Source organism: Schistocerca americana, chromosome X (genome assembly GCF_021461395.2).
Source record: "Schistocerca americana isolate TAMUIC-IGC-003095 chromosome X, iqSchAmer2.1, whole genome shotgun sequence".
Lineage (NCBI taxonomy): Eukaryota > Metazoa > Arthropoda > Insecta > Orthoptera > Acrididae > Schistocerca > Schistocerca americana.
This window is the reverse complement of record NC_060130.1, coordinates 786486589-786511194: the sequence shown is the minus strand read 5'-3', so window position 1 is coordinate 786511194 and position 24606 is coordinate 786486589. Positions and strand designations below refer to the sequence as shown.

At 43.5% G+C, this 24606-nt stretch overlaps 1 protein-coding gene across 2 annotated transcripts in view; it reads right to left on the bottom strand.

Moving 5' to 3' along the window:
- The window catches only part of LOC124555537 (lipoma-preferred partner homolog), an 84129-nt gene that overhangs the window by 40668 nt on the left and 18855 nt on the right, over nucleotides 1-24606 (bottom strand). For both annotated transcript variants that reach the window (XM_047129491.1, XM_047129492.1), the window contains exons 4-5: nucleotides 21039-21179; nucleotides 4792-4970 (exon numbers count right to left, since the gene is read on the bottom strand). In XM_047129491.1, the coding sequence (XP_046985447.1) occupies nucleotides 4792-4970; nucleotides 21039-21179 (320 nt within the window). The remainder of the gene's footprint in view (nucleotides 1-4791; nucleotides 4971-21038; nucleotides 21180-24606) is intronic.

Below are 24606 nucleotides of genomic sequence, written 5' to 3'. Positions count from 1 at the left end.
AATTAATTTATCACACATAATTCATATTTTGCGAAGTTGAGTGTGTTCTTTTTCCTTCTTGATTTTCCTATTTTCAAGACACAGGGGTACCCTTTCACATTATTCTATTTAGCCTAAATTTCATTCATTTTTACATGGAATGGAACAAAAAAAGTGTCATGAGAATGAACCTACTGCTTGCTGAATGGTAGTCTTGACTCATACATTGTATGGATTCCATTATCGTATCTCTTGTATTATTTATCACTGCCTATAATGATGTTCGACCTCGAAGCTTCTCTAAATTATTTACACATACACTGCACAGCCCAAATGTAAGGGCAAAGTTAAGCTGATTTATGCTGCTACAATGTAAATTTAACCATTCATGTCCTATTAATTTCAAAGAGTTTTAAGTTTGATAAAAATTTACATTCTTCCTGAAGTTGCAGTTCCTACAAAGAGAAATTTATATAAATGAGAAAGTAAGTAAAGAAAATGGTTTTACAGGATCAGAGAATAAGCACGATGAAAGACAATAGTCTGGCAGCTATTAGTAAGGCAGTAAATAGGTTGTGGATGACAATTCTTCATCATATAAGCTGTATAATATAAAGGTTCAAATAAAGACAAGGTTTAAACTGTGCTCTGTGACCATCACGATCAGTGTTTCCACATGAATCACAAAGATAGTAACACAATCCTTCCATAAACTTAATTTTGCAAGTACAGGTTGTATAAACAGAAAAGAAAAAATAATTCCTGGATTCTCCCAAATAAAAATAAACTTTTTCACAGGTGAATAAACACTTTTTTTGGTTATGTGACAACGCGAGGTCTGTTCAAGAAATTCCAGGACATTCGTAATTTCGCACCCATGGTGTGTTGGAATGAAATGATGTTGGCAGCCCTGCACACACCTGTGTTTAATGTGTAACTGATGGAAGTTTCATTGTATGTTTGTTAGCTACTGTTCAGAGCTGTACTGGGTAGAACATTGCGTTCCACAGTTTGCGAATTTCCAGATGACACAATTAGAGGAGCAATGCGTCTCCAATAAATTCTGCGTGAAACTCTAGGAAACCTTTACAGAGACACACTAAATGATGCAGGAAGCCTACGGTGATGAGTGCTTAAGCAGTACTAGGTGCTCTGAATGGTTCACACAATTTAAAAATGGCCAGACGGAAGTTAAAGACAACCCTCTTTCAGGAAGCCCTTCTTTGACTTTGAAGGATTGGTTCATCATGAATTCCTGCCACAGGGACAAACTGTTCATCAGGCGTACTATTAGGATGTGTAGCAATGACTGCAAGAAAATGTGAGAAGGATACGGGCTGAAATGTGGCGAGACAATTCATGGTTCTTGGATCATGATAACACACCCATACATTCATCCCTGTTGGTTCACAACTATTGCACAAAAAAACAAAATCATTGTGCTGCCTTGTCCTCCATACTCTCCAGATCTCCAGAATGAGATTTTCACTCTGCAGCGGAGTGTGCGCTGATATGAAACTTCTTGGCAGATTAAAACTGTGTGCCGGACCGAGACTCGAACTCGGGACTGAGTTCAAGTCTCGGTCCGGCATACAGTTTTAATCTGCCAGGAAGTTTCTTCAGACCTCGCCCATGTAGACTTTTTGTTTATTTCCAAAGTTGAAAAACCTGTTGACAGGACAAAAATTTGCAATGATAGATTATAAAGGAAAATTCACAAATAGCACTTCGCGCAATCTAGCAAGAGGTGTACCAAGACTGCTTCTGGAACTGGAAAAGGCATTGGGAGTGGTGTATCAATTGTGGAGGAGAATATTTTGAAGGAGACGATGCACAATAATTAAAAGGTAAGCATAGAAAAATGTTATGGACAAAGTTCTGGAAATTTTTGAACGGACCTTGTATACTTTGGCTCTGAGCTGTTTTATACACCAGCATAGAACTTTCCTGCACTTTAGGAAACGGAATCCCAGAAAAAAAGAAAAAAAAAACAGTTATGGAAAGATCTCTGATGCATGACAACATGGACACTGCATATTTTCATATTACCAACATATGAATGTGAATTCCACCAAATGCTGCACGGTAGCTTCTGAAGCACTGAAATCGAGATAGCGATGTGTTTTTGTCAGCCAATCATAGTCCACATCGTATGATCTCTCCAGCCAATGACAGCAAACGTTCAGAGAATAGGATACATGTTGTAGTCAGTCAATAGCAACATCACCACTAAGTAGTGTGAAAACATGAACAGAAAAAGTTAATGGTTTAAATTTAAAATACATAAAGTATAACCGAGCAAGGTGGTGCAACAGTTAACACAATGGACTCGCATTCGGGAGGATGACAGTGTTCAATCCCACGTCTAGCCATCCTGATTTAGGTTTTCAGTGATTTCCCTAAATCGCTTCAGGCAAATGCTGGGATGGTTCCTTTCAAAGGGCACAGCCAACTTCCATCCCCATTCTTCCCAAATCTGATGAGACCGATGACCTCACTGTTTGGTCTCTTCCCCTGACTCAACTGAACCCAACCATAAAATATAACTACAAGAGAAGCTAAGTTCTCATACATAATTCTAGTCTTTTTTTAGCATGTGTTACCCTTTAAGGTATATCAAACACAAACTTGCCAGTAAAGTTTTAAATAATGGCATAAATGGCTGGTCTTCTGGACCAGATATTTTTCTATCTGGCTGTTTCTCAAAGTGTTACATTTTGAATAAGAGTCAAATATTTTGTGGTACAAGATGTTCATCCTACATTCTCACAGACATATTTTGTCTTGTGTAGAATGAAATTTACTTCGAAAGTAACGCATCTCAAATCACCATTTGCAATATTTTCCCATGACCTGTTAGAAATGTAAACACCTGTGATGTGAAGCTCATCAAAAGCAGTTTGTTGTTACACAGTAAGGTATAGTGCATTTTCTTTACAACTGAAGTTTTATTTTGGCGTTATTCTCTTCTTGCGTTTTATACTGCGGTGCAATTCTGCAGTGGTGGTCTAAAGTGAAATCTTTGTTAGAGTACCAGTTCTTACCAGCCAAAATTACATGAATTTAACTGAAAATTAAAACAATGTAAAATATCCAAAATTTTAAAAAATTGGAGCAATTATTCCAGGTTTTCCCAGGACGAAAAAATTTCCACGTTTTTCCGATTTCCTGGGGCGTATACACCCTGATCTACATCTGTATCTTACATGACACCTTATGGTGAATGAATAAAGGGTATATAGTGTTTCAGAGTATTTTCTTTCCTTCGTGCTTCATTCATGACTGTAATGTGGAACTAATGATTATTGGATTACCTCTGTACACACCCGAATCCCTTCCATTTTACTACCATGGACAGTATGCAAGTTAACTGTCAAAGGATTCCTTGTGTCACACTGAAATGTTGCCTCCATTGAATTTTTAAGATAATTTGAAGAATCTCTAACTGGCATATGATAAGCATTTCTGTGCTACTCTTGCAGTGACTAAAGAAACCCATACCAAATTGAGCTGTTTCTTTTAAGGGATTTTTCTGTTTCACTAATTCAACTTGACAGGAATCCCAGACTGACAAACACCCTCCAACAACTGATCAAATGAATATTTTTTCAAGCAGTGTAGTTTGTGGGTGAATTATATTTTCACTGGAACCTTCTGATTAGATTCATGTGGTCTTTCCACCAGCACAATCCAGGATTGCTATCGTTTATAAGTAGCATCAGCAGAAGAGGAGGAAGAGGAGGAGGAGGAGGAGGAGGAGGAGGAGGAGAGGGGAGGGGAATTCTACCTTAATCGGTGGACCCACTACAGATGCTCCATAAATTTACCTTTAATTTAGATGAGGGAAAGAAATCTCTACATTCATCATGGAAATCTTCGTAGCATTGACCCATCATTTACGTGACCCTCAATTTGGAAATATTTAGGTACAAATTACATTTCAGCTTACCAACACGTATCCCGCCAATTTTGTAAATCACTCCAAAGGCACCAAGATAGTTCCTTCAGCATGAGCAAAGCCAAATTGATACTTTAACAAGCACAAATACAATATACTCAGTTCCACAATACACCCTAACAATGGATACTGAGCAAGCAGAACAATACCAGTTGCATGCTTCCAAATGTCTGTCAGTCACTGTGGTGAAAATTGTGATTCAACGTGAAAACTTACAAAGCCTATTATTGCCCTTCACATGCTAATGAATTTCAGCTATCAGTTATGTCACTTGTGATATCTTAATTTCAGTGGCAAAAACTGATGACACGCGGGCAAAATGTTTTTTAAAGCATCTGCACTTAAGACTGCTGGAAAGTACTTTGTGATTAGTAACACAGTCTAAATGCAAATACAGGAAATTGCATAATTTGTTATTTTAAAGTTTTAGAACCATTCTGTTCTTTGCAGATGTTAATCCCTGAAGTTTTGTTCTGTGCTGACAGGTATCATCCCAAAGTATTCCCTGCTGACAGTTGCATGTTAACCTGCAAGTGGCTTACCTCTTACCAGTATAATTCGCTCCTCCTTGGATCCCACGAGGCTCAAGGAATGTCACAGCACATTGTTGTCAGCCAGTTTTGGGGTGATATGAGAAAGATATGATGAAGCCAAAATACTCAAATTGAATAGCCTCTATCCAATTCAAAGCATCACTATTGGGATCCCTATAACGACAGTCAAAGTGCTGATGGAGAGCCAAGTGAGTTAATTATTCCATGCGCTACTCTTAAAATTTCATTGACTGTCATAGCTTCCTTCGAGTAGTTGCTCTGATGGCAATATTAACATAATTTTTTAAAGACTATCAGTACCTGAGATGAAGGTCCATAGGTCCCAAAGTCAGGTTGGTAATTTGCCCTGCGCAGCTCTGAATAGCTTGAACTAACAGGTGATGGAGGAGGAGGTAAGTCATCAGGCGGTGGTGGGAAGTTTGATGTGTGGCACTGACTGTAATCTGATGGCTCCGGTGGAGGTGGCAGATCATCAGCAGCTGAAAGTAAGTTTGTATCAATTAATAACAGATGTATAATTTGCATCCTAATCACTAACAACTAATAAAGTACAACTATTAAAAAACATCATAAATGCTGTTTTAAACTTAACATTAATTTTATTTTGCTGCAGTTTTTATTTTTGAAACAACATTAATAGTGATTGCTATTACTTGGTAATCAAAAACATGACACAATCATCATCATTACTGCATAATAAATTCCTGATGGACAAGAGTGTGTGTGTGCGTGTGTGTGTGTGTGTGTGTGTGTGTGTGTGTGTGTGTGAGGGGGAGAGGGGGGGGGGGGAGAGGGGGAGGGAGAGAGAGAGAGAGAGAGAGAGAGAGAGAGAGAGAGAGAGAGAGAGAGAGAGGGGGGGGGGGGGGGGAGCCATGTGCGCGCAAGCGGAAGGGTGGAGATAAGTGGGGGGGGGGGGACTGCGGAATGGTCTAACTTTGTTGTTATCTATCCTGTAGTTGCTTTCAGTGATGTAGTACAGTAGACAGAACGGGAAACTGCCTGCTCATTCTTCATTTTGCAAAACTATGAAAGGGGGTAGAATGACACTCCCCTCTACCACTGCACAAAAATTTGCGACTACACAAATTTTATTCCCAGCCATCTTTTGGTGTTTGTTGACTGGGCTAATGATCCATGTGAGCAACTTTCCTTCTTCAGGTAAGCTCACAAGGGGGGTGGATTAGCCACACCGTTAAAACAGTAGCCGGGTCACTTGGTAGTGCTTTAGGTGGTGTAGAACTGGTACCAGGTGGTTATATGTTGGAGCCCCCACCCCCTCCACCCACCACTGAACTAAATTACAGCATGAAAGTAGAGTGTGTGTGCTAGTCAGTTGTACGTGATTAACACAGTAGGACCGATTGATGTGGACACGTGAAATAATGGCAGTTAAGGAAGAAACTTGTGGAGTCTCTTCCTTGCTAAATTGAGGCAAAGGTCAGAAGCAGAGTTACATGCCATTAGCGTGTGACGAATGTTTTGTCCAGGGTCTACTTTCTTCTCCAATATTGATCAAATAAGCCACGGGCATGTTACCAGTTCATAGTGTCCAACATGCACAATATTTCGGTGATCATACATGTCATCATCATCAGATGCACTGAAAAACTGAGCTCCTAAGCACGCGTGGCCGTCTAATATCCCCTGCCTCCATGGGCTGCTCCCTCCATGGTCCGCATAAGCAGCCACACGCCGGTGGTCACAGAGACGCTAGTGTCGGCATCTGTGATAGTGTTGATGTAAGTTCTCTGTCCGCTCTGGTCGCAAGATCATTTTGTTTACTGAGAATCGTCTTAATTAAAATCAGTGCTTGTTCCTAAGCCTTGCTAAGATTATACCTGCAATCTCAATTGATAAGATCATCCCTGGTGTGAATTTGTACAGTCTCTCTGACAACACAGTCCCAGTATTTGGATCTGTATGCAATATCATAGTAAATTTCTTTTGTTTTGTTTTAGGGTGCAAAAAACAACTGAGGTCATATGCACCCAAGTCAAAACTATAGAACACAAACACAGAGATGAGGGAAATGACTATATGTCCGTCCCAATGGACAGAATAGGAGACAGCTAAACAAGGCATGTGGAAAAAGGGCTAAAGAAACAGCACACAAAAATTGAGATCCAAAACTAAAAATTAAATGGCCTTTGCCATATTGCTTTGGTGGATAAAAAGTAAAACGCGGGTGACAGCCCGTGTGTCATTCGCTAAAGCAGCTGATAATTCAGATGGCAATCCCAAAATGGAACGTAAATTGGTAAAAAAAGGGCATTCCAGCAGGTAGTGGCAGACAGTTAAAATTTGGGCACATTGAGTACAAAGTGGTGGGGCCGTGTCACTGACCAAATGACGATGGCTAAAAAGGCAGTACCCAATATGCAGCCTAGTTAAAATGACAGGAGGACTGAGAGGAGGTCATCCAAGCTGCTGGGAGACGCTTAATAAGCCAGAGTTTATTCCTGTAAAGGGACGACCATTGACGATGACAATGGGACACTACCTCCCGACAGACGGCAACACAGAAATCATCGGAGGGAATATAGGAACTAGTGAGCTGAGGTACTAGGACTGCAGCATTGGCAGCAGCGTCAGCAGCCTCGTTTCATGGCAGACTGACATGACCAGGGACCCACAGAAACATCACATTGGCTCCACCAAGAGTTAGCAACTGACATTTTCCCTGGACCTGCTGCACTAAGGGACGAGCAGTGTACAGTGCACATAGACCTTGGAGGGCGCTGAGTGAGTCTGAGCAGAGGAGACACTTGGGAAGGCTGTGTTGCTGGATGTACTCCTTAGCCTGATACAAGGCGAAAAGCTCAGCTGTGAATACTGAGGAGTGGGCCGGAAGCCAATATCCAAAGACATGGGTGCCAATGACGAAGGCATACCCAACCCCACGGTCAGTCCGAGAGCCATCAGTGTATACAAAGGTTCTAGGGCTAAGTTCCATGTGAAGGTCGTGAAACTGAAGGCGATAGACCAAGGATGGAGTAGTGTCCTTAAGAAGCAAATGAAGGCCAAGGTTAAGATGGGCCACTTCACAAAGCCAAGGTGATGAAAGGTTCACACCCACGGGGAAAGTTGCAGGTAGTGTGAAGTTAAGCCACCATAGCAAGTGGCAGAAGCGGACTCCAGGAGGTAACACAGAGGAGGGACGAGCCCCATACTGATGATCTAATGAATCATCAAAGAAGGAGGCATAGGAGGGTTGGCCACACATGGCAGAACAAACGGCATGCATACCTGCTGAGGAGAAAGTCACAGCGGTAGGGCAGTGGCAGTTCAGCAGCTTCAGCATACAGACTCTCAACCGGGCTAGTGTAGAAGGTGCTCAGGGCCAAATGGATACAATGATGATGGAGAGTGTTGGGATGACGTAAAAGGGATGGGTGTGCAAATGCATAAACAAAGTACCCATAGTTAAGTTTCGAACGTACAAGGGACTGGTATAAACAGAGGAGGGTGGTTCAATCGGCACTCCCAAGAAGTACCATTGAGGACATACAGGACATTGAGGGACTGCGTACAGCGAGATGCCAAGTAATAAACATGGGAGGACCAAGAGAGTTTCCTATCTAGGATGAGCCCCAGGAATTTCATACTGCCAATGAACGGAAGAGCAACAAGCCCAAGATGTAGAGATGGTGGGAGAAAACATGTGCGCTGCCAGAAATTCATACAGAGGGTTTTGTCAGTGGAAAAGCGGAAGCCACCGGCGATGCTCCAGGAGTAAAGACGATCAAGACAGCACTGAAGACGCCACTTAGTGAGACAGGTCCGTGAAGAATTGCAATAGATGGCAAAATCATCAATAAAAAGGGAGCTGGAGATGCCCAGAGGGAGACAGGCCATTATAGGGTTAATGGTGATAGCAAAGAGGATGATACTCAGGATGGTTCCCTGAGGCACACCATTTTAATGAATAAAGGTGTCCGACAAGGCAGAACACACACACACACACACACACACACACACACACACACACACACACACACACACCCCTTGAAAACTTGGTCTTTTACAAATTCCTGAAGGAAACAGGGCAGGCGGCCACGGAAGCCCCATGTGTAAAGAGTACGGAGGGCACCAGTTCTCCAGCAGGTGTCGTAGGCCTTCTCCAAATCGAAAACACACTGCCACAGTCTGGGATTTCCACAGACAACCATTCACGAGATGAGTTGACAAAGTAACGAGATGGTCAACTGCAGAATGCCACACTCTAAATCCACACTGTGCAGTCGTGAGTAAATGGCAAGATTCGAGCCACCACACCTGCCGGGCATGAATCATAGGTTCCATCACCTTGCAAACGCAGCTCGTAATAGAGATGGGGCGGTAGCTAGAAGGAAGGTTTTAGTCCTTACCGGGCTTAGGTAAGGGTATGACAGTGGCTTCACACCTACGTCCAGGAAATGTACCCTCTGCCCAGATGCAGTTGTATGTGTTAAGCAGAAAGTGCTTGTCCACAAGAGAAAAGTGCTGCAACGTCTGAATGTGGATGGCGTCTGGTCCTGGGGCAGAGGATCGGGATGAACTGAGAGCATTCTCTAGCTCCCTCATAATAAAGGCGGCATTGTAACACTCACGATTCAGAGAAGAGAAGGGTATAGCCAGAGTCGCCTCCAATTGGTTCCGATGGAGGAAGGCAAGGCAATAGTGGGAAGAACTCTAAATGTCTGCAAAATGGCGGACCAAGGTGTTGGAGGTAGCAACAGGGCCTGCTACTGTCAGGCTGGAAATTGGGGAGCGGATCTCGGTCCCATAGAGCCATCGGAGGTTGGCCCACACAACAGAGGAAGGGGGTTCAACTGGTACATGAACTAGTGAATGAAAGCCAGCTAGCTCTTTTGCTATCCCAAAGAATGCGACACTTTGCACATGTGTTTAAAGTGAATGCAGTTCGCCATCATAGGATGACTGTTAGAAACGTGGAAAGCACGTCTCCGTGCACAGACTCCATCTCAGTATGCCTCAGTCCACCAAGGGACTGGGAGATGATGTGGTAAAGAGGTAGTGTGAGGAATGGAACGTTCTGCAGCAGTAAGGACAATGTTGGTGAGATAGTCCACCTCATCATCACAAATGAGGAAATCTTGTTCTGTGAAGATCGCCATGGAGGAGTAAAACTGCCAGTCAGCCTTAGTAAGCTGCCATTTGGGCATGCATGTGGATGGGGTAGGAGTCAGCAGACAGAGTGCGCACAGGAAATGGCCGCTCGAGTAGGTGTCAGGAAGAACAGACCACTCAAGACAATGAGGAAGCTGGGCAGTGCAAAAGGAGAGGTCCAAATGGGAATAGGTGTGCAAGGAGTCAGAAAGGGAAGTGGGTGCACCAGTGTTAAGGCAGAATAAGTTGACTTGGTTAAAAATGTCAGCCAAGAGGGCACCTCTCTGGCAGGTCCTGGGAGAACCCCAAAGGGGATGATGTGCATTAAAGTCACCTAGTAGCAAAAACAGTGGAGGTAGCTGCCCAATAAGCTGAAGGAAGTCTGCCCTGGTGACACTGAAGGACGGAGGTACATAAATGGTACAGAGGGAAAAACCAGGCAGGGAACGAAAAGGCGAACAGCAACACCTTGAAGATGGGTAGTCAGGGAGATGGGTTGACTATGAAGGTCATCCCGTATAAGCAGCACGATGCCCCCAGGAAATGGGATGCCGACCTCCACAGGGATGGTCAAAATGAATTGGTAAGTAATGTGGAAGCACAAAATGGTCTTGAGAGCGCAATTTCGTTTGCTGAAGGCAGAGTACAAGGGAACGCTGCGAATCTAGAAGCAGCTGTAAATCCTCTTTGTGGGACAAAAGGCCGCGAACGTTTCATTGTAGGACAGTCACGAGGAGGTAGAGATGTAGGGGTGTCAACTTGGTAGCCACCGAGGGACTGCCAATGAAGAGTCGCTACTACAGGGCACAGAAGGAGGAGGATCCTGCTCCATGGGGTCCACAGAAGCATCAGCATGCTTATGTGGTCAGTCGGTGGAGTCCAATGCTGCAAAAATGGTTGGTGGTGTGCACTGGCGACACAGAGGCTAGCCGATCTAAGTGACCACGTGGCGACACCGTCGAGCAGGATCTTCAAGTTGGCAAACGAGAAGACCGTTTGTCCTTGGCAGACTTCTTCAAGCCCTTCTGGTTAGAGGAAGACTTGGGTGTTGTTTGGTTGGAGGGACAGAGGAAGTCTTCTCAGGAGTACTCCTTCAGTCCTTTCCTGCCTTCCACTTGTGTACTGGGTAGCTTCGCCCCTTTAGGTGAGAGTTTGACAAGTGTTGCACAGTGGGACGAGGGGACGGTGATGCTGGGCGACGTCACAACCTCGGAGCCAAATCTGAGGTCGCATGTCTGCATAGCTATGTCCTTCATGGAGTGAGGGGTAACAAGAACCGAAGTATAAGTGCCAGACGGGAGAACACATGGTTAGCGACTAGTCAGTAATTTGCGAGCTACTGGATAAGGCACTTTTTCCTTTACCCAGATCTCTTGAACAGCCCACTCATCTAGATACAAGGGGGAGGTGGCATGGCCACCATTGCAATTGATACAGTGGGGAGGAGGAGGCAGACATTTGCACTTGTGTGCATCGCTGCCACAGGTTATGCATTTGGCTGGGTGTCGACAAGATGTTCTAGTGTGATTAAACCGATGACACTGGTAGCAGCACATCTGATTTGGAATGTACGGCCAGACTGTGATGATTTCATAGCCTGCTTTAATCTTGGATGGCAGCATCACCCTATCAAAGCTGAGGAAGAGTGTGGGTGGGCACCAAGGAGTAATCTACCTTTTTCATTACTAGATGGACGGCAGTGACATCCTGATCACAGACGTAAGATTGTATTTTGGCCTCGGTTAGACTGTCAAGCAGCCTCATCTAAATTACACCGCGGGAAGAATTCAAAGTTCTATGTGACTCGACACGAACAAGGTAGCTGTGGAAAAGCAAGGCAGCAAGTATTTGTGCTTGAGAATCAGAAGCCGTCTCCAAAAGCAAAGTGCCATTACATACATGACAGCAGGATTTCACAGGGCCGGCAATGGCATCAACACCTTTCTGAATAATAAATAGATTGACCGTGGCGAAGGGCTGAACATCTTCAGTACGGGATACCACAAGGAACCGTGGTACAGTGGGAAGGGTCTTCGTACTAGTAGCCTCATTACGTTTACGTATCATTGAAGTCAACGGAGACGATGAGTGACTCATAGCAAGGAAATGCCCCATGATTGCCAGCGTCTCTGATGGTGCACTCCTTCCAACTGGGGGCCCCCTTCACATAGTGGAGCACCCGCCTTGGTGATTGTTCACACCTCAGGTCACACCTCCCAAACACCTGATGGAGGGACCAATGGGCAATCTGGGTAAGTTACAGCTCAGGCAATTACCCCTCCCTGGGCCTGGCCTGTACCAGGGGGTACGTGCGAACCCTACCTGTCGACCCGGGGCTGAGAATTATGCGTCACCCAGTCACCTTTTACGTGCGAGACAATTGGGCCAGTTTCAGGAGCACACAGGGAGGAAGAAGAAAAAAAAGGATCCTCAAACACCGAAGCAGAGGAACGAGAGGAGAAGGGAAACAAAGAAAGGAAATGGGAGCTAAAAAGAAAGTTGAGACTGTTCGCAAGTCAGCGACAGAATGCAGAACATTCCCAATAATACCCCAGACATGTTCCCCAAGGGAGGGAAAAAGGAATAACAAGAGGATAGACATGCAGCACGGAAGGGAAAAAGTGCTGTAAAGGCTGGGGCCCTGTGGTAGCCAAACACAAACCCGCCAAAGAGTGACGAGCCCCCCGGGGGAGGGCAAAGTACATTTTTACTCCATCGGATGATTCTCAGACAAACAGTGCTCTACAACAGCTGACTTGTTGGGAGACATCCGTCGAGCGAGTCTTGGGTATTCTCAGCAACAATCTTCAATGATACGCACTATATGTCTAATATGCATATTCCCACATTCACATGGAATCTGGTATACACTGGCCTTTCACAAACATATCATCTTTGACACTTCCCAATAATGCTCATGTTTTATTGGGTGGGCCAAAAAGAGTTTTTACTTGATGCTTCTTAAATATGCATCCAGTTTTTCCCAATAGTGCGCCTATGTATGGTATAAAGGCTGTGGCTGCCTCTTCCTCCACAATTTTTTCTGTCTGCATATGTTGTACTGTTGTGATAGGGTGGAGAGAATGCCTAATCTGTCAGTCTGGTTACCCCCCCCCCCTTTTTGGGGGGATACATTACTGAGGCATTCCGGCTCCTGTATCCTGTTGCAGACTCTCTGCATCTGAAATGATGTGCACTCTGCCCATTCCTCTGCAAGGGGTGATGGCAGGTGTCTGCATGCAAATACAGGCCACTGTGTGTTTTTTTTCCCAATACAAACCGTGACACAGAGTGCCATTAGCTCTTTTCTTGACCATGACGTCTAGGAGTGGTAATCTTCCTTCTGCTTCAGTGTACATAGTGAATTTGATGTTGGGATATATGGAATTCATATGCTAAGGAAGTCAAGGAGTTTGCACCTTCCATGGGGACAGGCAATGAACTTGTTATCCACGTAATGGAAAAAACACTTGTGTTTCCATGTGGATGATGCCAGCATTTCCTCCTTGAAGTTCTCCGTATACAAATTAGTGACCACATGTGACTGCCCATTGTGACTCTTCCTGTTTGTTCAGAGTATTCTTCATTAAACAGAAAATATGTGGAGGTCAGCATCTGCCTAAAAAATCCAGTGGTTTTCTCGTCAAATTTCTGACCCATGAGCTCTAGCGACTCTCGTAGAGGTACCCTGGTGAATAATAAGAAAACATCAGAACTCCCCAGGATATCTGAGTCCTTCACCCTGAAGTTGTCAAGGCATTTTACAAAATCTACAGCATTGCAGATATGACGACGGCTTTTACCCACATAATGGCTTAGTATTTCTGTCAGGTATTTTGCCCGCAGATATGTAGGTGCCCTAAGGTTGCTCACAATGGCATGCAAAGCCATTCCATCTTTGTGAACATGTACTGAGTCAATAAAGTCTTGGCAGTACAGGTCCTTGAGGTAACAGTTTCTTGGTGACCCCTCTGGTAAATCCATGTGCTTGAGAATAGCACCTTCTTTGTGGTTGTCATGAAGCAGGCTCTGCATCTTCTCAATGTTATCCTTGTGGGAAAGGACAACATTAGCATTGTCTTTGTCAGCAGGTAAGACAACAATCTTAGGGCACTCACTCAGGTCTTGAATAGCTGCCCTCCCTCTGCTGGCAACGTTGAACTTAGTGGGCTTGGTTCTCATCAGTGCATGGCAGGTTTCACAACATACTTCTTTAGCTGCTTTAGACAGTAGTCGTGGCACAACTTGTTCAAGTGCGCTGATGATGTCTGTGACTGGTATGAATTTTGGTGTGGGAGCAAAGTTAAGTCGCTTCTTCAGAACTGAAACCGCATCATCACTCTGCTCCACATCAGTCAGATTAATGACCATCTTGCATTGGGCCTCCAGTGATGGTTTGTCAGAGACATGTGAGGATTTTGATATTTGAAGTCCCATGGCCTTCATATGGGCAGAATCAACTGCCATCCAGGTATCATCATCAATCCAATCCCAGATCAAGAAATTAAAATGATTGGCTACAGATTCCTTGACTTGCGCCATAGGGTGGTGGGGTTTCGGTTTCCGCTGGATAGGCCAGGAGTCCACTACACACAACAGGCAGCTACACAGGTAGCACGGGTTGTGTGGCGTGGACTGGGTGGTTTTTTTAGGTTTATGGCCTCGGGCAAGTACGGAAAGGGCAACAGCCTCAAAAGGTGCGGGACAAACATGTGGGGACCAAGCAGTAATTGGTATTGTAATTGTAAACTGTCGAAGCTGCATTGTTAAAGTACCGGAACTTCAAGCGCTGATAGAAAGCACCGAAGCTGAAATTTTTATAGGTACGGAAAGCTGGCTGAAACCAGAGATAAATTCTGCCGAAATTTTTCCAAAGGCACAGACAGTGTTTAGAAAGGATAGATTGCATGCAACCAGTGGTGACATGTTTGTCACTGTTAGTAGTAGTTTATCCTGTAGAGAATTAGAAGTGGATAGTTCCTGTGAAATATTATGGGTGGAGGTTATACTCAACAACTGAGCTAGGATAATAATTGGCTCTTTTTACCAACCTCCCGACTCAGCAGCATTAGTGGCAGAACAACTGAGAGAAAATCTGGAATACATTTCACATAAATTTCTGCAGCATGTTATAGTCTTAGGTGGAGATTTCAATTTACCAGATATACAATGGGACACTCAGATGTTTAGGACGGGTGGTAGGGATAAAGCATCGAATGACATTATACTGAGTGCACTATCCGAAAATTACCTCGAGCAATTAAACAGAGAACCGATTCATGGAGATAACATCTTGGACCTACTGATAACAAACAGACCCGAACTTTTCGCCTCTAAGTGCAGAACAGGGAATCAGTGATCATAAGGCCATTGCAGCATTCCTGAATATGGAAGTAAATAAGAATATAAAAAGGGAGAAAGGTTTATCTGTTTAGCAAGAGTAATAGGAGGCAGATTTCATACTACCTAAAAGATCAAAACGAAAATTTCTGTTCCGACACTGACAATGTTGAGTGTTTATGGAAAAAGTTCAAGGCAATCGTAAAATGCGTTTTAGACAGGTACGTGCCAAGTAAAACTGTGAGGGATGGGAAAAACCCACCATGGTTCAACAACAAAGTTAGGAAACTACTGCGAAAGCAAAGAGGGCTTCACTGCAAGTTTAAATGCAAGCTAAACCTCTCAGACAAACAGGAGCTAAGCAATGTCAAAGTTAACATAAGGAGGACTATGTGTGAAGCATTCAGTGAATTCGAAAGTAAAATTCTATGTACCGACTTGACAGAAAATCCTAGGAAGTTCTAGTCTTACGTTAAATCAATAAGTGGATCAAAGCAGCATATCCAGACACTCTAGGATGACAATGGCATTGAAACAGAGGGTGACATGTGTAAAGCTGAAATACTAAACACCTTTTTCCAAAGCTGTTTCACAGAGGAAGACCGCACTGCAGTTCCTTCTCTAAACCTCGCATGAACGAAAAAATGGCCAACATCAAAATAAGTGTCCAAGGAATAGAAAAGCAACTGAAATCACGCAAGAGAGGTAAGTCCACTGGACCTGACGAGATACCAATTCGATTCTACACAGAGTACACGAAAATACTTCCCCCCCTTCTAACAGCCGTGTACCACAAGTCTCTAGACGAACGGAAGGTTCCAAATGATTGGAAAAGAGCACAGGTAGTTCCAGTTTTCAAGTTGGGCCGTCGAGCAGATGCGCAAAACTATAGACCTATATCTCTGACATCGATCTGTTGTAGAATTTTAGAACATGTTTTTTGCTCGCATATCATGTCATTTCTGGAAACCCAGAATCTACTCTGTAGGAATCAACATGGATTCCGGAAACAGCAATCGTGTGAGACCCAACTCGCTTTATTTGTTCATGAGACCCAGAAAATATTAGATACAGGCTCCCAGGTAGATGCTATTTTTCTTGACTTCCGGAATGCGTTCGATACAGTTCTGCACTGTCGCCTGATAAACAAAGTAAGTGCCTATGGAATATCAGACCAGCTGTGTGGCTGGATTGAAGAGTTTTTAGCAAACAGAACACAGCAAGTTGTTATCAATGTAGAGACGTCTACAGACGTTACAGTAACTTCTGGCGTGCCACAGGGGAGTGTTATGGGACCATTGCTTTTCACAATGTATATAAATGACCTAGTAGATAGTGTCGGAAGTTCCATGCGGCTTTTCGCGGATGATCCTGTAGTATACAGAGAAGTTGCAGCATTAGAAAATTGTAACGAAATGCAGGAAGATCTGCAGCGGATAGGCACTTGGTGCAGGGAGTGGCAACTGTCCCTTAACATAGACAAATGTAATGTATTGCAAATACATAGAAAGAAGGATCCTTTATTGTATGATTATATGATAGCGGAACAAACACTGGTAGCAGTTACTTCTGTAAAATACCCGGGAGTATGTGTACAGAACAATCTGAAGGGGAATGATCATATAAAATTAATTGTTGGTAAGGCAGGTGCCAGGTTTAGATTCATTGGGAGAGTCCTTAGAAATTTAGTCCATCAACAAAGGGTTCATCAGTGTGGGATCCGTACCAGGTCAGGTTGACAGAGGAGATAGAGAAGATCCGAAGAAGAGCAGCGCGTTTCGTCACAGGGTTATTTGGTAACCGTGATAGCGTTACGGAGATGTTTAGCAAACTCTAGTGGCAGACTCTGCAAGAGACGCGCTCTGCATCACGGTGTAGCTTGCTGTCCAGGTTTCGAGAGGGTGCGTTTCTGGATGAGGTATCGAATATATTGCTTCCCCCTACTTATACCTCCTGAGGAGATCACGAATGTAAAATTAGAGAGATTCTAGCGTGCACGGAAGCTTTCCGGCAGTCGTTCCCGTGAACCATACGCGACTGGAACAGGAAAGGGAGGTGATGACAGTGGCACGTAAAGTGCCCTCCGCCACACACCGTTGGGTGGCCTGCAGAGTATAAATGTGGAAGTAGATGTAAATGTAGTCTATTTATTCAGTTTGTGGGAGTTGTACTCAAGGCTCCAATGGATAAAGTGCACTCTTTCACATACCAAAGCAAGGCTGGCCCTATGTGGGTGAATGCACTCATCATATCTGCAATTCTGTAGATTTTGCAAAATGCCTCGACAACGTCAGGGTTTCGTTATTCACCTGAGTGCCTCTGTGAGTCACTAGAGCCTTTTAGGTTAGGTTAGTGTTGTTTAACGTCCCGTCGACAATGAGGTCATTAGAGACGGAGCGCAAGCTCGGGTTAGGGAAGGATGGGGAAGGATATCGGACGTGCCCTTTCAAAGGAACCATCCCGGTATTTGCCTGAAACGATTTAGGGAAATCACGGAAAACCTAAATCAGGATGGCTGGAGACGGGATTGAACCATCGTCCTCCCGAATACGAGTCCAGTGTGCTAACCACTGCGCCACCTCGCTCGGTACTAGAGCTCTTTGATCAGAAATTTGATGAGAAGACCACTGAGCTTTTCAGGCATGTCCTGACCTCCATGTATTTTCTGTTTAATGGAGAATACTATGAACAAATGAAAGGAGTCACAATGGCAGCCCGTTCTCGCCTGTGGCCACAAATTTGTGTATGGAGAACTTTGAGGAAGGAGCCCTGACATCATCCAAGTGGAAACATTTATTTTTTTTTTTATTTTTTTGTTTTTTTTTGTTTTCCCCTCCCCCTCCATTATATGGATGACACGTTCATCACCTGGCTCCATGGAAGGGGCACACTTCTTGACCTCGTTGCACATCTGAACTAGTACATCCCAACATCAAATTCACTATGTAGACCAAAACAGAAGGAAGATTACCATTCCCGACATCACGGTCAACAAGAGAGTTGATGGCACTCTGGGCCACGGCGTGTATTGGAAGAAAGCAGACAATGACCTGTATTTGCGTGCAGACACCCGCCATTGTCCTTTGCTAAGGAGTGGGGTACTAAAAACACTAGAACACAGAGTGCATATAATTTTGCATGCAAAAAGTCTGCCACAGGAGCTGGAACACCTAAGAACTATACTAAAAAAAAAAAAAAAAAACGGGTACCCAGAACGGCAAGCTTGGCACACTTCCTGCCCCACCACAACAGGGGAACCTGTGCAAATGGAAGAGGTCACAGAGGAAGAGGCAGCCACTGCTTTTATACTGAACACTGGCACACTATTGGAAAAAATTGGATTCATACCGAAGAAGCATTGAGTAAAATCTGCCTTTTACATATATTGGACAGACAGTGTGCACCGTCAAAGATCGTTCCAAGAATACTAGAGGCACAGTCAACTGATTTATCTCAACAAGTCAGTAATTGCAGAGCACTGTTTGTCTGAGAATAGCATGATGGAGTACAAACATACCAGGATCCTGGCACAGACATCCAAATAAAGCGACAGTGTCTTTAGAGAGGCCATAGAAATTTGCACCAGGGATGATCTCATCAAGCAAGATTGTGTCTATAATCTTACCAAGGCATAGGAACCAGTACCGAGTTTAACTAAGAAGCAAACAACGATCTGGTGGCCAGGGTGGACAGAGAAATTATATCAATGCTATCACAGACACTAACTCTAGTGTGTCCGTGACTTACGATACATGGCTGTGGACTGCAGAGAGAGTAGCTTGTGGGGCAGGGGATATTGGTCAAATGTGCGCCCTGAGCAGCTCAGTTCGTCAGCACATCTGATGATGACGAGATGTCTGATCACCAAAATATTGAAATATTGTGCCCATTAGATACTATGAACCAGCAGTATACCCATGAGCTTTTTGATCAACAAATATGCTGGGAGAAACTGAAGAATCAATTCTCAAATATTGTTTGTTTATAAAAATTTACTCCATCAGGGCTTCAACAAGGAGTGTCTTTGGGCTACTGTTCATGCATCGAAAAAAAGAGAAGAAAGAAACAGGTGCTTCTGTACGCAGTTGGCACTAATTACATTTATATAAGTAAGCTGGAGGTTACGAAAAAATGCTGTTGCGTAAAATGGGGTTGCCGATTAAAAACTTTGTGAACCATTGGTTTAATAAACATTGCTCCCAAGAATCTAAAATATATTAACAATTGCTTAACACAATGTGAATGAGATCCATTATTAAACTTTGCTATTTGACAGACATGAGAATACGAGACAGGTGTTAAGAAATGACAACTGTATGACACAATTGTAAAGTCAATGGTTGAAAAAAAGGACTTTGCATGTAGATTTATATATTTGGTAGAAATACTCTGAAGGTACTTCTTAGGAACATAAGAAACTTTGTGTGAAGGCCATTTAATGAATTAAGACCAGAGTTCATCTGCTACAGTTTGCTAATACCACATTAAAGAAGAGAATGCTGCTTTTTTCCACCATATAAACAATGGTGAAAAATTTATTACTCGACGCAAGAAAAACAATTACATGGAAAAAGTGTTGCAAGTCAGAAAGATGCTTAAAACAGTACACCAGTTAAAACATTTTATTCAATATTTAGTTGTTGTGGTCTTTGAAGTTTCTGAACATCCTTTCTATAGAACTGATTCAATGGATGAACATTTTGTATAGACACTGAGTTTCTGTAAAAATGGGGTGATGAATGCATCAAGATTCCAAATTAAACAAGAAATGGTTCTGTAAGAGCTTTTGAAGGATGGAGAGAGAGAGAGAGAGAGACTGAATGTAGTGGACTAAGTGGGACAGGATTGAGAAATATTCTTGTTACCCTATGCAGTGTAAGCGTCAATGTGCAGGCTACAAAACAGAGACCAAAACAGGAATATATGCACAAGACACCTGCTCAGTATCATTCTTCTCAGCAATGAAGGATATTCATTATTTCCCAATTTGTGTATTTGATGTTCTAGACAGGGGAAATTAATGTAAAATGCAATTCTTCTATGTAGGGCATTAAATTACAAAGATAAAGAGCCAGGCCACAATTCATAAAATTCAACTCTTGATAAATCATAATAGGAGACAATCTGTAATATGTAAAGGTCAACATGTATAAATATATAGCTTTGTGGGAACATGTGGCCATTAGGCATTTAGTTTTCGACTGCCACACACGAAAAGTGACATACTTGTAAATTTGCATGGAAAGTGACACGCACACACATGCACGCATGCAAGCACACGCACGCATGCGCGCACACACACACACACACACACACACACACACACACACACACACACAAGCACAATCAGTTGGGTGTGGAGTGGGAGGGGTATGAGTTACCTTAGATTTAGGCCAGGAAGGTTACGAGAGTGAAGAATGTGCTGTAAAGACAGCTCCCATCTGTGCAGCTCCCATTGAAATCTTGCATGTTGTGCTCTGCTGCATGTTGTGCCACTGGGTGGTCCACTTTGTTTTTGGCAACAGTTTGGCAGTGTCCATTCGTTCTAGTTGACAGCTGCTTGGTTACCATAAAAATGTAAAGCACTGCGCAGTGGCTGCAGCAGAGATGGTATATAACATGGCTGCTTTGATAAGTGGCCCTGCCTCTGATGAGGTAGGATAAGCTTGTGATGGGACTGGAGTAGGCACCACCTATTCCAGTCCCGTCACAGGCTTATCATACGTCATCAGAGGCCAGGCTGCCTGTCAAAGCAGCCATGTAATACACCAGCACTACTGCAATCACTGCACAGCATTTTACATTAGTACAACCAACCAACTGTCAATTAGAATGAATGGCCACTGTCATACTGTTGCAAACCCAAGTGAATCACCCAGTGACACAATAGCAGAGCACAATGTGCGAGATTTCAATGACTGCTTCACAACCCGTGCTATCTGTTTCCTCACCACAAACCACCACCACCAGCTTTCCTGAGCTGCGCAGATGGGAGCTGTCCTTACAGCACATACTTTGCTCCCGTAATCTTCCTGGCCTAAATCGAAGGTAACTCATGCATCCTTCCCCCACTACCAAACAGAGAGAGAGACTCTTACCATTGCTGTTGGGTTGAGTAAATGCAGGAATGTTTGAATATGTATTCTGATCTTTCCGACTGTGGTCTATATTACTGTATATAACTTGTGCTTCTTTTTCTGCATGTTGCGGTAGTATATTGGAGTATGTTGGAGATTGTGCTGAAAAAGATAGCAATATGAAAATTATATTTCAAACAATGATTAGTATAGAACATTCCTGAAAATAATAACATTGACTAGGAAATGAATAAATTAACTTCACAAATTCAATTAAACGAGTGTGCACATAATTGTGCATATACTCTAAGCTCATTATTTCTGTAGGTGTATGCAACAATGGGAGATGAAAGGTAGATCAAGCCTAATAACTTTCTGTGTACTAATTCAACAGGCCTTATGGCTGAGCTGTATTACAATAGTAGATAGTTATTTGCCTAAACTGTGGAAGTCTTGTTACATTCACCTACATATACATCCGTAGTCCCCACCTACATATACACTCATAGTCTGAACTACTGTAAGGTGCATGGCACACCATACATCCCACATTACCAGTTATTAGGTTTTTTTCTGTTCCATTCATGTATGGAGCATGGGGCTAATGACTGTTCAAATTCCTGTGTGTGTGTGTGCGCTATAATTAACCTAATGTTGTCCTCTTGATCTCTATTGGAGCAATACATAGAGGGTGGTAGTAGATTTCTACATTCATCATTTACAGCTGGTCCAAGAAACCTTGTAAACAGGATTTCTTGGAATAGTTTACATCTATCTTCAAGAGTCTGTCATTTCAGTTCTTTCAACATCACTGTGACACTCCCCTGTGGGTTGAACAAACCTGTGACCATTTGTGCTGTCCTCCTCCGTATACATGCAATACACGCAGTCCTATATAGTAGGGGTCCCAACATACTTGAGCAATTCTCTAGGATAGCTTGCACGAATGATTTGTAAGCAACCTTCTTCATAGACTAACTGCATTTCCTTAGCTCTCCACCAACGAACCAAACTCTCCTACCTGCTTTATCCACAACTGAGCCTATGTGATCAGTCCATTTCATGCCCCAACAAAGAGTTACACATAAATATTTGTATGAGCACGATGATTCCAATTGTGACTCATTGTTATTATGGTCATAGGATAGTAGGCTTTTTTCCTTCATTTTGTGAAGTGCATAATTTCACATTTCTAAACATTTAAAGAAAGTTGTCAATCTCTGCATCAGTTTGAAATCTTATCAAGATCTGACAATACTTTAGCATCTTCTTTCAGACTGTACTCCATTACATATACCTGCATCATCTGTGAAAAGTCTGAGGTTACTATTAATATTGTTTGCAAGGTCATTAACGTATAACATGGATAGCACGGCACTTCACATGAACTTGACACACTTCCACGGAGTCCACCCAAAGCTACTTCTGCATCTGTCTAATACTCTCCATCCGAGATAATTTGCTGCATCCTCCCTACCAAGAAATCCTCAATCCAGTCACAAATTTTGCTTGATATGCCATATGATCATACTTTTGATAATGAGAGGTCCCTCGTTCAAGTCTTCCCTCGAGTGAAAAGTTTACTTTCTTTATTTTCCCAAAGTTATGATCTGTCCGTTCGTTCATTGACATCTCTGTTCACTGCAATACGTTTAGTGTCTGTGTTTTGCGACCGCACCGCAAAATCGTGCGATTAGTAGACGAAAGGACGTGCCTCTCCAATGGGAACCGAAAACATTTGATCGCGAGGTCATAGTTCAACCGATTCCTCCACAGGAAAACACGTCTGATATATTCTATACGACACTGGTGATGGCATGTGCTTCACATGACAGGAATATGTTGTCGACCCACCTAACTTGTACACTTGGCGAATGGGTAAAAAGATTCTTCTACCTTGTTCGATTTAGGTTTTCTTGTGGATGTGATAATCACTCCCAAAAAAGTGATGAAAACATAAGAGCTTGTCACATAAACTGCAACAAATGAATGCAACAGTTTCACAGTCACACAGTTTTCCCTGTGCTCTGTCAAAACATATGTTTTTAACGTTTTCAAATTTTTCCGTGTGTAGACCGTCAAATCCTGCATATGTCCAAGCAAATCTGAACATGTCCTGGAATTTTGAAGAGCGAAGTTGATTATGTGTGAGTGCCTGAACTTTGATAATTGTCTGAAAATAAAAAATTAAACTTTTCACTCGAGGGAAGACTTGAACCAAGAACCTCTTGCTCCGCAGCTGTTCACGCTAACCACGGGATCACGGTGCTCCTGTGCTCCCACTGTCCTTGATGTTGCCTACGTTACTCATGAACTACTCAGTTTGTATATCTTGCTTATTTTTTTTCATAGTTCCACACAACTTCTTCCTGTTTTCTCGATTGATCTGTGTTCAGTTTTTCAAGGCCTATCCACTGTGCCAACTTATAACTAAATCTGAGGAGAGTGCAATGGGGAGGTTCCCTTGTGAGTCAAATGCTTTTCGGAAATTCAATACTGCATCTACCTGACTGCCTTGATTCAATTGCTTTCACTATGTCATGCCTAAGCAGATGGTGATTAATGGGATTGCCGTATTGCCAGTGTGCTCCCTGCCGCCGTTGGATAAGCAGCTGCAGCAGCAAGTCGTATAATCCTAGCTCACTCATTTGTTACATAGTTTAATTCTTAATTTCTTTGCGTGTTTTTGTTACTTGCATTGTTTAATTCATAAATTTCGGGCGTATTATAGTATTTGAGAGTTGTAGCATCGCGTTTTAGTACCTGAATAGTGTAAAATCGCGTAGTCTCCTTCCGCCGGCGAGCAGTGTCAGCAGTGCGCAAGTAGCAGCATTACTGCATTTACTAGGCAATCTTGTATTTTAATAACCGTTTAAATTTTGTCTATTTGTTTGCGCTCTCTGTAGATTAGTTCAGACGTTCTTTGCAAAACAGTTTTTAGCATGGATAGGGACTGCAACTGCTGTGTTCGGATGCAGGCTGAGTTGGCATCCCTTCGCTCCCAGCTTCAGCCAGTGTTGGCTTCGGTCACACAGCTTGAGGCTGTTGCCAATGGGCATCACTGTGGGGGGTCCAGATGGGGGTTTGTCGGGGACGGCCAGCTTGTCCCACGCATCCCCTGATCGGACTACGACTGTGGTTGCCCGGGATACTGCCCGCATTGGGGCTGATCCCTCACCTGTGGTAGAGTGGGAGGTCGTCTCAAGGTGTGGCAGGGGGCGAAAGACATTCCAGAGGGCTGAATGGAAGGCCTCTCCAGTTTGTCTGATGAACCGGTTTCAGGCTCTGTCTCAGGCTGATACTGATCTTCGGCCTGACATGGCTGCTTGTCCTGTTCCAGAGGTTGCCCCTCAGTCTGCAAGATCCGGGCGGTCGCAGAGGGTGGGCTTACTGGTAGTTGGGAGCTCCAACGTCAGGTGCGTAATGGGGCCCCTTAGGGAAATGGCAGCAAGAAAGGGGAAGAAAACCAATGTGCACTCCGTGTGCATACCGGGGGGAGTCATTCCAGATGTGGAAAGGGTCCTTCCGGATGCCATGAAGGGTACAGGGTGCACGCATCTGCAGGTGGTCGCTCATGTCGGCACCAATT